Here is a 13211-nt window from a genome sequence, read left to right as displayed (position 1 = left end):
AATTCAGCTTTGTTATGAAAGGGAAAAAGTACTATGTTCTGCAAGGATACTAACTGATGACAACTACAATTACCTCCATGCGTGCACAGGAAGTCGTCGTTGGAAATAGGCCCCGGCTCTGCAAATGTCTGGAACTTGTTGAACCACGGGCGGGAGATGTAGAACTGCAGGAGGCTGGGCTCCATCATGTCGAGTAAGCCCGACACCCTCCTACGCTCCTTCAGCACGTCCTCGTTGCTCTTTCTGCGGCGGGCGCGCAGCAATTTTGTTCATTGCATTAATTGAAGAGGATGAACGGCGGCGTAAAAATAGAGTGTTGATGAATGATGACTTACTTATAGAAGAGCACGTAAGCCTCAGCATTCTGGACGCAAGACTCGGAGACCTCTGTGACACTTTGGTCGTCAAACTCGTACCACAGGTTGTTGACGTTGTTCCTGCAGTAGGCGATGTAGTGGCCACCTAGTGGTCAGACGGCAGAGAAGCAAGGGTGCTTTCAGAGCAGTAACAAGCACATGAGACATTTTTTCACGCGGGTCGCCCACTCACTGCTGGCAGTGCCGTGGTGGCAGATGACCGACAGCAGGTCGTAGTTGGCTGTCTGCGCCGAGCTATCCTTGGTCAGGAAGGGCTGCAGGTCCAGGCCCTCTAGGGGGAAGGAAACGTGGGTGCCAATCTTGGTGGAGAACATCAACTCGTGCCGAAAGCGCTTCAAATGGATGCACAGGATCTAGAGTCAAGAATGATAAAAACATCATTTAAGTGCAAAGACGAAGGCAGATAATTTTTTTCTCTTTAAATGTTACCTCTGGCAAGCTTTGCATTTTGCAAAACTTGACTCCATTTCGTAACCTGAGGACAAAAGATGACATTTAGAAAATCAGTTCTGATGTTTTAAGTTCAGCAAAATGAAATACTTACTTCTTGCATTTTTCACAGCTGTACATGTTGTCTCCTACAAAAGCGCATCATAAAACAATTTTTTTTTTTTTTAAATCGTATATTGTGTAAAAAGAAGTATCCACTGGCTCACCTTTCAGCTCATCTCTGGCAAAGAAGGCTGCCAGACAATCTTGTAGCGTCACCACTGGACCCCAGAACCAGCTAAAAATTGAAGCAGACAGCATTTGTTATATCCTGAACAAAATTCCCCAGGTAAAACTCATCAGCTGTGTTAACACGATGGCTAAAAACGGCCTCCTTGGGGCTTGTGATGTTGTTCCACACCTCTTGATGTACTCCATGACAAAAGCTATCCAGCCCTGCGCCGCGTACGCTTCCCCGCAGGAGCCGGCTTTCACCAGAGATGTCTGGTGGGTGGACGAGTGGAGCTTGGCCAGGTCTTCCTTGCCTGGGATGGGCAAGGAGATATCCTGGAAGTTCTCCAATGTGACGGACACCTGCGAAGACGCACAGTCCAGGGGTTGTTAAGTGTAATGTTTGAGAGTGCCGCTCACATGCGGTATTTACTTCGAGGCACTGACCCGATCGCAGGTGAGGCACTGCACGGAGCTCACAATGGTCCCGTCAAAGACGTCCGAGATGACGCTGCGGTATTTCTTTTGACACTTGCTCTTCGATGGGGAGAACGTGCTCACTGCTGTGGAGATGCAGCGATGAGACACAGTGGCAAAACAAGAGCATGATCATAACGACAGCCAGCTTCAGCTTGGCGACTAATGTGTGTAAAAGAAAACAAAGCAGGAAACAACAAGGAAGCCATTTGTAAACATGTTCTGCAAAAAGAGCCACGAGTTGCAGCTCTCATCCGGTAAGACGGCGGTAATACATATTACAAAGTGACATTTAACTTCTAGCTTCCATAAAAAAACTGCGGATCCAAATGACATCTATTCCATAATTATCATCTCTTAAGACTGACAGAGTTCAATATTTATCACAATGCTTGTCTAACCTATCAAGTCATTCACAGGCTGAATCTTAGGCTCTGTAGCTTGGTTCCTATCTATCATCCCCAGCATGCCCACAACACTCCTAACTTAGATCTGATATCAGGTAAACATTGTCTACTGCAGGGGTCACCAACCTTTTTGAAACCAAGAGCTACTTCTTGGGTACTGATTAATGCGAAGGGCTACCAGTTTGATACAAAAATAAATTGCCAGAAATAGCCTATTTGCTCAATTTACCCTTAACTCTATGTTATTATTAATAATTAATGATATTTACACTTAATTGAACGGTTTAAAAGAGGAGAAAACACGAAAAAAATGACAATTACATTTTGAAACATAGTTTATCTTCAATTTCGACTCTTTAAAATTCCAAATTCAACCGAAGAAAAGAAGAGAAAAACTTGAAAAAAGAATTTATGGAACATCATTTGTAATTTTTCCTGATTAAGATTAATTTTAGAATTTTGATGACATGTTTTAAATAGGTTAAAATCCAATCTACATTTTGTTAGAATATATAACAAATTGGACCAAGCTATATTTCTAACAAAGACAAATCATTATTTCTTCTAGATTTTCCAGAACAAAAATTTTAAAAGAAATTCAAAATACTTTGAAATAAGATTTAAATTTGATTCTACAGATTTTCTAGATTTGCCAGAATAATTTTTTTGAATTTTAATCATAATAAGTTTGAAGAAATATTTCACAAATATTCTTCGTTGAAAAAACAGAAGCTAAAATGAAGAATTAAATTAAAATGTATTTATTATTCTTTACAATAAAAAAAAAAATGTTACTTGAACATTGATTTAAATTGTCAGGAAAGAAGAGGAAGGAATTTAAAAGGTAAAAAGGTATATGTGTTTAAAAATCCTAAAATCATTTCAAGGTTGTATTTTCTCTCTAAAATTGTCTTTCTGAAAGTTATAAGAAGCAAAGTAAAAAAAAAAAAAGAATTTATTTAAACAAGTGAAGACCAAGTCTTTAAAATATTTTCTTGGATTTTCAAATTCTATTTGAGTTTTGTCTCTCATAGAATTAAAAATGTAGAGCAAAGCGAGACCAGCTTGCTAGTAAATATATACAATTTAAAAAATAGAGGCAGCTCACTGGTAAGTGCTGCTATTTGAGCTATTTTTAGAACAGGCCGGCGGGCTACTCATCTGGTCCTTACGGGCTACCTGGTGCCCGCGGGCACCGCGTTGGTGACCCCTGGTCTACTGGCTTGTACCGCTCGAAGTGTTGTATGCAGGCGACCAAAGATTTGGAACCAGCTTAATGAGAGCCTCAAGATGCTGTATCCATTCTCCAACTTAAAAAAAAACCTGAAAACTTACCTATTAACCACCTATCTGTAATGCCTCATGTGGGGTAGACTACTGTTGGGTTTTGCATGGTTGAATGAATGTATGTATGTATGTATGTGTATGCTTGCTTTAGTACTATTATCTTGTGTTCATCATATAGCGTTGTTTTTTTAAAAAAAATTGTATTTTAATTTTTTTTTTTTTGTGCTTGCTACCATGTTTCATCATTCCATGTATATACTGTCCTCTGGACCCCCTGTCAAAAGCTTCTTCTAGCTTATTTGGGGGACCCTTTCACTTACCAACATCTTTAAATGATATTCACTACTATTGAAATTGTTCTATGGTATTGTGAATAAAACTTGAATTAGGTATGAGCAATTTTGGACAATAATCGTCAGTCGTCCCTCGCTACATCGCACTTTAAATATTGCGGCTTCGCCCAATCAGATTTTTCCCAGCAATAAATTAGCAAAGATTAAATTCATCCTAAAATGGGGCTACGTTGGTGTCGTTGAGCGGCGGGAGAGAGGGCAGACGTTTGGGCCGTGTTTGCAATCGGTTGTCATGGCGGATGGTTTTGATTGATTGATTGAAACTTGTATTAGTATATTGTACAGTACAGTACATATTCCGTACAATTGACCACTAAATGGCAACACCCGAATAAGTTTTTCAACTTGTTTAAGTCGGGGTCCACGTTAATCAATTCATGGTATTCATGATTCTGGCAGGATGAACGAGCTTCAGAGTGCTGGCTGGATGAGCATGTATCGGACACTTCGGTCTCTCTGGACGGATTCTCGCTCATCTGCGCAGATCAAACATTGGCCGGAGGCTGGTGGGCAGCCTAGGACGGAGTCGACTCTCGGTTGCTTTGTTGGCTCTGTTTTTATCTCTGGCCGTGCTGACCTCACCCCAGCAGACGATGGCGTGAACCAGAGGCTAGGTGGTGTATGTGGGTATTGAGATGGTGTTTTTGTTTTGTTGATTGTCATTGCATGGTGCAATATTCATCATTTCTTTTTATTCCTTTCATGAAAATGCATATATACAAGCCACGTACAGTTGACACTTTCATTGTTTTTTGTTTCTTATACATTTCCATGATCAGAAAGGAGCAGATGAAAGAATAATATTCTTATATTTATCTGCCCCCTTTTTTAACACATATTATTTTAGATGACTTTATCACTGTTCCCTCCACCAACACCCGAACTCCAACATACTTTTAAGTTTCAGTTTAAGTATTTTCACAATGACACGTCCCAATCTAATCAGTTTGATGTAATTCCAGTTGTCTCTTTTTGTAACTCTTTTTAAATTCAAATATATTCTTGCAACTTTTGAAGTCTTTCTTTAGAGAATGCCATGCTTTCACACCAGCAACAGACAAGCACATTTGTTTCAAATTTGTTCGCACTATTGGATGTTTAAAATCACACGGCCTTCTGTGGTTCTCATCTTCAGAAGTGAACACAAATAACTTTTGTAAGTCCTTCGGAAGAACTTTATTTCTAGCTTTGAACATCACTAATAGAGTATGCAATTCTACAATGTCTTTTACTTTTAATAATCCTGACCAAATGAAGAGTGGATTTGTGTGGTCTCTATATCCTACTGTAATAATTTGCACAATATGAAATATTTATTTAGTATTACTCATTTTTGGTTTTTCTTAGCGTTTTACTTTTGTTGCTTTATGTAGAAATGGCTCCGCTGAAGTGGCAGCTGGTTACATCACCTCTCGTGCTCTTTAATGTCGAGCTGTGTTCTTAATGTTCCCCTCTTCTTTTCAGGGGTTTTACTTTATTGTTTGTGGACTTTTTGAAACTGCACTGAAACCACATAATTTCCCCATTGTGGGATACATAAAGTCTATCCTATCCTATCAATGAAATGTTAATGAAGTTTATTTTCGACCATGTCTGGAAAAAACATTGCAGTGACAGCTTCAAGATATATATTTAAACAATGTACCGGTACATAAGTCATGATACTTTTAGAGTGGTTGTGCGTGGGCTTATTTGCAATCTGAGAATGCCTCCAGAATAGAACATTCTGCCGATAAGACTCAAAAAACAGGGTATAAAAGTGACTGTGAAGCAAAATTTACACCAAAGCATATCCAATACATATTATCTAGACCACAAGGAAGTGTTTTAAACGTAGATTCAAATCAACGTAGTTCTCCTTTAAGCATTTTCAACTACAATAATGGCACAAGAAAAAAACACTACTACAGTAGTATTGGCCACGAGAGAAAAGAAAACCAATCAGATTACGCTGTTTTAGAATCGTGGACACTGATTGGCTCATTACTGGATTAAAAGAGTATGACTAAAAGGTGTTATTTCATTTATAGAGCGCTATTTTAATGTTAGAAAACATATTTAGAAGGCACTAAACAGTTGTTTTATGCTCTAGCTATGAAAATATTGGATTTGATCATTAATGATTCCTACTTTGTAGAAATGTGTTTATTACGGTCATGTCCGGAATCAATTAACCACAAAAAACGAGGTGTAAATGCGATTTTTTTTCTTCCTCAATTTTGTGATTGCGATTTAACATGTGATTTTTTTGAAAGGTCCTCTTCTAATGTGTTTTTCAACAAACAAACAAAATAAATCGATCTGTATTATAAAAAACAATGTCATACCTATTATACATATACATCAATTATTTCCTTCTAAATAATACATTGTGAAGACCAGAGGTGTGTTGTATTAAAGTGACTATCAAAATCATGGCTGTCTTCCTTCCTGCATGTTAAGCATTCACAACGTCAGTGATCATCTTTATAAAGACCTGTACTTATATTGACACCTTCTGGTGACGGTGCCTGGCTAGCTCGCGCTTGATGCTGTATGCTCGCCAGCTAGTCAGTGCACTTATGTGTGCACTTCTCAGTTCCATAGAAAGCTGGCCACCGCACTCGCGCTTGATGCTGTATGCTCGCCAGCTACAGTCAGTGCACTTATGTGTGCACTTCTCAGTTCCATAGAAAGCTAGCCACCGCACTCGCGCTTGATACTGTATGCTCGCCAGCTACAGTCAGTGCACTTATGTGTGCACTTCTCAGTTCCATAGAAAGCTAGCCACCGCACTCGCGCTTGATACTGTATGCTCGCCAGCTAGTCAGTGCACTTATGTGTGCACTTCTCAGTTCCATAGAAAGCTAGCCATCGCACTCGCGCTTGATGCTGTATGCTCACCAGCTACAGTCAGTGCACTTATGTGTGCACTTCTCAGTTCCATAGAAAGCTAGCCATCGCACTCGCGCTTGATGCTGTATGCTCGCCAGCTACAGTCAGTGCACTTATGTGTGCACTTCTCAGTTCCATAGAAAGCTAGCCACCGCACTCGCGTTTGATACTGTATGCTCGCCAGCTACACTCAGTGCACTTATGTGTGCACTTCTCAGTTCCATAGAAAGCTAGCCATCGCACTCGCGCTTGATACTGTATGCTCGCCAGCTACAGTCAGTGCACTTATGTGTGCACTTCTCAGTTCCATAGAAAGCTAGCCACCGCACTCGCGCTTGATGCTGTATGCTCGCCAGCTACACTCAGTGCACTTATGTGTGCACTTCTCAGTTCCATAGAAAGCTAGCCATCGCACTCGCGCTTGATGCTGTATGCTCGCCAGCTACAGTCAGTGCACTTATGTGTGCACTTCTCAGTTCCATAGAAAGCTAGCCATCGCACTCGCGCTTGATACTGTATGCTCGCCAGCTACAGTCAGTGCACTTATGTGTGCACTTCTCAGTTCCATAGAAAGCTAGCCACCGCACTCGCGCTTGATGCTGTATGCTCGCCAGCTACACTCAGTGCACTTATGTGTGCACTTCTCAGTTCCATAGAAAGCTAGCCATCGCACTCGCGCTTGATGCTGTATGCTCGCCAGCTACAGTCAGTGCACTTATGTGTGCACTTCTCAGTTCCATAGAAAGCTAGCCACCGCACCTTTTTATGGTTGTTTTCAATGTGGCTTCCATCGCGACCTTAAAAGGGAAACTGCACTTTTTTTGGAATTTGGCCTATTGTTCACAATCATTATGAGAGACAAAAACACATCTTTTTAATATGATTTTAAAGATGATCAAAAAATGCTCATCACATTTATTTCTGTTTCCACAGCAGCGCACTTCCGACTTTTGGCAACAAATGTGTGTCCCTACTTCCGGAAACAAACGCGAATGTGTTGTAATCATGGCAGACTTGGAAGAACTGCCGCCTTTTAGAAGCGAGCACAAAGAGAGGGTGAAACGTTGGAGCAGACGGAAGCCGAGGGAGTGTGGTCGGCATGATTTGAGGCTGCAGATGTGAAACTTGGAGCCAACAAAAATGCTGTGCATACCCAAAATCAACTGGCAAAAATGTCTTTGGCCAACTGGACCAAACAACTGTCCATGGAGTAAGTCGCTGTAATATTCATCATGATACATGCAGCACATCACCATAAAACTACAGTACATACACTGTTGAGCTAGCTGTGTACAAACAAAACATGAAATGTGGGCTAATACTTTACAGACTCTACAATAGCATTGTTCATGTTTTTCAGTCAGTACAGATTGGTGTCCTATCATATTGTGTTGTGCATCGCAAACAATTAAATAATTATACATTCAGCTGTGGACGCAAAACCTAGCAAGGCGCTGTGTTACTAAGCATAAAAAATAAAAAAAAATAAAAAAAAGAGTTCCTCAGTGTTCACTCTTACAATAACAATGTAGCTACAGCTTGGTTATTATACAGGTTACGGAATGTAAATTAATATTGTTGGCAGTTTTTGGATGCATTTTCTAAGTCATTTAGAGGCAGAACGGATTGCTTCCATTAGCTGCATTCCCAGCCACCTAGAACGAGACGACTATTACAAATTAGAATGCAAAATAAAAAAAACCTTTGCCTTCTTGTCTTTCACAAGGAGTGTGAGTGGTAGGCACAATTTTTAAGAAGTGCAGTTTCCCTTGAACACAGTGACCCATTTCATAATTATTTATTTCAAAATGTAATTGACAAACTCGGGTATTTGACCACACATAACATAACTCGTGACCATTCTAACTGCAGCCTTTGCGGTTGGAAAACCGCATTTTATCACATTACGAATAAATTGCAATTAATCATTCAGCCCTAATCCAGAGCTACACCTAAAAAGCCAATCTACAGTGGCGATATTAGCTATGAGGCGTTCTATAGGGCAGTGTTTTTCAACCACTATGCCGCGGCACACTAGTGTGCCGTGAGATACAGTCTGGTGTGCCGTGGAAGATGATCTAATTTCACCTATTTTGGGTAAAAAATATTTTTTGCAAACCAGTAATTATAGTCTGCAAATGATGTGTTGTTGTTGAGTGTCGTGCTGTCTAGAGCTCGGCAGAGTAACCATGTAATACTCTTCCATATCAGTAGGTGGCAGCAGGTAGCTAATTGCTTTGTAGATGTCGGAAACAGCGGGAGGCAGTGTGCAGGTAAAAGGGTATCTAATGCTTAAACCAAAAATAAACAAAAGGTGAGTGCCCCTAAGAAAAAGGCATTGAAGCTTAGGGAAGGCTATGCAGAACGAAACTAAAACTGAACTGGCTACAAAGAAAACAAAAACAGAATGCTGGACGATAGCAAAGACTTACTGTGGAGCAAAGACGGCGCCCACAATGTCCATCCGAACATGACATGACAATCGACAATGTCCCCACGAAGAAGGATGAAAACAAAGTAGATGCGGGAAATATCGCTCAAAGGAAGACATGAAACTGCTACAGGAAAATACCAAAAAAAGAGAAAAAGCCACCAAAAAAGGAGCGCAAGACAAGAACTAAAACACTACACAGGAAAACAGCAAAAAAAACTCAAAATAAGTCATGGCGTGATGTGACAGGTCGTGACAGTACACCTACTTTGAGACAAGAGCTATAGTGATGCATGCTTGGTTATGGTTTGAATTCATATCCAACAATTGCGACAACGACTTTTTACTGTCAACTGAGTTTCGTTTTTTAATGATTTCTGCTGGTGGTGTGCCTCCGCATTTTTTCAACGCAAAAAATGTGCCTTGGCTCAAAAAAGGTTGAAAGACACTGGTCTAGGGTGTCCCGCCATGACAAGGGGCGGAAAAAGTACATCCATTTCTTCTCAGCACATCAAGTCAGGATATGTGTCAGATCGGCGCATTCTACCGGCATCTCCCATTGTGCTTAGAGAAAGTGGATAAAAGCAAACCTAGTCTCAAATATATTTTGTATCTTAAGCTGCACAGGAAATTGTCAAAAATAGCAAACTTCAACTTGCATGAAGTAAATGATCTTTTATTTGCTAATGAAAGCTTAGCAGACGCTCACTTACACAGCACAAAAAAAGGGTCATCTCCCTCATGGTTCAATCACCACATACATGTAAATAAAGATAGTGTCATACCTTTCTTGTGTGCGGCGTTGAGGCAAGGCCAGACAGAGGAAGCTTTGGGTGGACTGGTGGATATTTTGGAAATGTGCCCCTCCATGGGCACTGGGCTTTGGGGTCTTGCGAGTTTGGATATTTGGATGTCTGGAAAAGATTCTGCAGAAGATTATTGATGCTCAATATCAACATTCATTAAGAGTGAGCCACACAGTGTCTCTTTTTAATTACCTGATGTCCTGCTTTGCACCTTAATGTGTCCCTGACTGCTGATGATGGGGTTGGTCTCTGTGGTGGTGTCCACATCCTTGTCCATGTCCCCTGCGCTGTTGTCCTCCATGACATCGTTAACGCCGCAGCGGTAGATGTCATTGATCATGTTCTTCTCTTTCTGCCACTCCCTATTGGCCTGGATGTCGTCTTGCTCAGGAATCAGCATCTCCATCTCGTTGTCTGACGGCATGCTGGCGGGCTGCGCCTCGTTTTCGGCCCGCTCGCTGCTGCCGCACGACTCGCACGACTGGAAGTCATTGTCCGACTGGCTACGGTTGTCCTGCTCCGGGCAGTCGCCTACCGTAATGTCGCTGGACTGCTCGTACGGCTCTGGTAGTATCTCCTTCAGCTCCTCGTGAAGTTGGTCCATCAAGCAGCGCAGAAACTCCTGCGAGTCCTGCAGGGACGGGCACACAGTGCGGAACAGCAAGTTAGTTCTGGTGGGGGTGGGGAGGTTTAAAGTTTTGTTTTGATGCCATACTAACACACAGCATAAAAAAGATCAAAGTGAGCTTGAGACAACTTCTTCCAAAGACATGATAATTCCAGCGTGTAGCGACGAATGAAGATCCATCCATCCATCCATTTTCTACCGCTTGTCCCGTTCGGGGTCACGGGGGTGCTGGAGCCTATCTCAGCTGCATTCGGGCGGAAGGCGGGGTACACCTCATCACAGGGCCAACACAGAAAGACAGACAGCATTCACACACGAGGGCCAATTTAGTGTTGCCAATCAACCTATTCCCCTTTGCATGTCTTTGGAGGTGGGAGGAAGAAGCCGGAGTACCCGGAGGGAACCCACGCAGTCACGGGGAGAACATGCAACCTCCACACAGAAAGGTCCCGAGGGCAGGATCGAACCCAGGACCTTCGTATTGTGAGGCAGACGCACTAACCCCTCTGCCACGTCTCAGCTAAATGAATTCCACAAAAACTGACAAGCCAAAAGAAAACATCAATTTGTCATTTCGGCCTAAAAAGAGAGCGCTTCGGCAAAACATCACACACCTGCTGAGAATATCCCCTGAACATTGGGTTTATGGCTTTAATTCCCTGGAACAGACTAGTAGGGACCACATAGGAGGGTCTGCAATGACAAGACACATAAAAAGTTAGACAGCAGCACAAAGTCCAGCTTTAAGAAAAGTGACAAACACCAAGAACTATTTCTTAAATGAAAAAAGCAAAATATATTCTAAACCAAAAATCACTACACATTCTTCACCGCTTGGTAGTGTTACCATATCTAAGTTATAGTGTAGAAATATGGGGGAATAACTACAAAAGTACACTTCATTCATTAATCGTGTTACAAAAAAAGGTCAATTAGAATAATACATAACGTTGGCTATGGGGAACATAAAAACCCGTTACTTATCAATTCCAAAATATTGAAATTCAAGGATCTGGTACATTTGCAGAAAGCTAAAATTATGTACAAAGTAAACTATAACCTGCTACCCAAGAATGTACAACAATTCTTCTCAACAAAAGAGGCGGAATATAACCTTAGAGAAAAATCTAACTTAAAACATATGTTTGCACGTACAACACTTAAAACCTTTAGCATATCAGTATGTGGAATTAAATTATGAAATGGATTAAGCAAAAAATCTAACGATATACTAATATGAGGCAGTTTAAGAAATTGTTCAAACTACAAGTGTTTACAGAGTACAAGGAAAGAAAATTATAATTAATGTCTTGAAGTTAAAAATTAAGATATTATTCATCTCATTAAGTGAATCATAACTGACTTAAATATCTATTCGGAGAACGGTTGTATTTAGAGTTCATTGATGTAAATTGTGTTATAAAATGAGAACAGGAAGAGAACATCCATCCATCCATTTTCAACCGCTTGTCCATTTTGGGGTTGCGGGGTGGCTGGAGCCTATCCCAGCTGCACTCGGGCGGAAGGCGGGGTACACCCTGGACAAGTCGCCACCTCATTACAGGGCCAACACAGATAGACAACATTCACACTCACACACTATGGCCGATTTAGTGTTGTCAATCATCCTATCCCCAGGTGCATATCTGTCATGCGTTAGTAATTGCTATGAAGTGAAAAAGGGGTAGGATTAAATCAGCTTTGCTTTTTCCTACTCCTTTTCGGACAGGAAATCAAAATATGTGAAACATGTAATGTATCTTATTGAAACTCTATGCATATTTCAAATAAACTTCAACCAACCAACCTGTTCTTGTGCCAAAGGTCAGACACCAGCTTCTGGTAGCTTTTGCAGAGCGCAGGCTTCTTGTCCGTCCTCACCAGGCCACCGCACTCCAGAAAGAATTGCGTCAAAGGCGGACTGACACAGAAAAACAGACTGATTATTAGTGCTGCAAAAAATATATTTGGGGTTCCAAGCAGTAAGAACATTAAGAATATGAAACAAATCTTGCTCAAAAGGTTTTTGCATCATATTTCAAATACAGTCGTCTCTCGCCATTTCGGACATGGAATTTTGCGACTTCATTCATTCCATCACGTTTTTAAAAAAAGTAAATTTTACATATTTTTGGCCTGAATTCAAATATGTATATTACAGTGCAGTACATTAGTACCTTAATTTTCGAGCTTAATTTGTTCTTGACCGAGCTCACAACTCAAAACACTTGTATCTGAAATCAATGTCGCCCATTAAAATGATAATAAATTCAATCGGGGCTTGGTCCGCCCCCAAAAGAGCACAAGTTTAACATGTAGCATGCCTTTTAAAAAACAAAACAAATGTATGGATTAGATGTTGTTTGAAAAGCAATACAATAGAACGTACTATAAACAAGTACAGTACATCTATGAAGTAATAATAATGTACAACATTTACCTTAGAGAGTGGACTTCTATGACATCTCCTTTACGCTTTTTCTCTGGCAAACATTCCATCTGCAGATTCTCCATATTTTAATGGCCTTTTAGACATTATTTTAACGTCCTTGGCTGGCATTATTGACTCATTCTGCTTCAATACGGTGCAGACTAGCAGAGGTACACTTGAACTGCCATGCCAGGTAAGCTATACGGTCGGTCATGTTTTTGACAATTTATTTTCTTTAATGCAATGAATATCATCCAGTTCTTTTTCTCAGCAAAATCCTTTACACTCACATTCTTCGTTCCCATGCTTGGAAAACCCAAGTTATCTCGATCTCTAGCTATAAACTAATGCTAGCGGGTAAGACCGGATGTTTTGGGGCGGATCTTACAGGATTCAATCTGACAATCGCTACGCCAACTAGCAACGGGGGCTCTTACTCAATTTTATGCTCGCAACCAAAAGCATAACAATAAGCTCATA

The 13211-nt window shown here is 40.9% G+C and overlaps 1 protein-coding gene across 5 annotated transcripts in view; it reads right to left on the bottom strand.

Annotated features, from left to right (window-relative positions):
- usp33 (ubiquitin specific peptidase 33) overlaps positions 1-13211 on the bottom strand; it is a 45960-nt gene that overhangs the window by 13123 nt on the left and 19626 nt on the right. For 2 of the 5 annotated variants that reach the window (XM_062023274.1, XM_062023278.1), the window contains exons 8-19: positions 12108-12221; positions 10915-10993; positions 9865-10303; positions 9652-9792; positions 1485-1600; positions 1228-1400; positions 1034-1104; positions 922-955; positions 807-852; positions 550-730; positions 336-462; positions 74-243 (exon numbers count right to left, since the gene is read on the bottom strand). In XM_062023274.1, the coding sequence (XP_061879258.1) occupies positions 74-243; positions 336-462; positions 550-730; positions 807-852; positions 922-955; positions 1034-1104; positions 1228-1400; positions 1485-1600; positions 9652-9792; positions 9865-10303; positions 10915-10993; positions 12108-12221 (1691 nt within the window). The remainder of the gene's footprint in view (positions 1-73; positions 244-335; positions 463-549; positions 731-806; positions 853-921; positions 956-1033; positions 1105-1227; positions 1401-1484; positions 1601-9651; positions 9793-9864; positions 10304-10914; positions 10994-12107; positions 12222-13211) is intronic. The other 3 variants (XM_062023275.1, XM_062023276.1, XM_062023277.1) reach the window with 3 other exon arrangements.

This window comes from Entelurus aequoreus, linkage group LG16 (assembly GCF_033978785.1).
Source record: "Entelurus aequoreus isolate RoL-2023_Sb linkage group LG16, RoL_Eaeq_v1.1, whole genome shotgun sequence".
Lineage (NCBI taxonomy): Eukaryota > Metazoa > Chordata > Actinopteri > Syngnathiformes > Syngnathidae > Entelurus > Entelurus aequoreus.
Note: the sequence above shows the minus strand (reverse complement) of the source record. Positions and strands in the feature narration are given on the sequence as shown.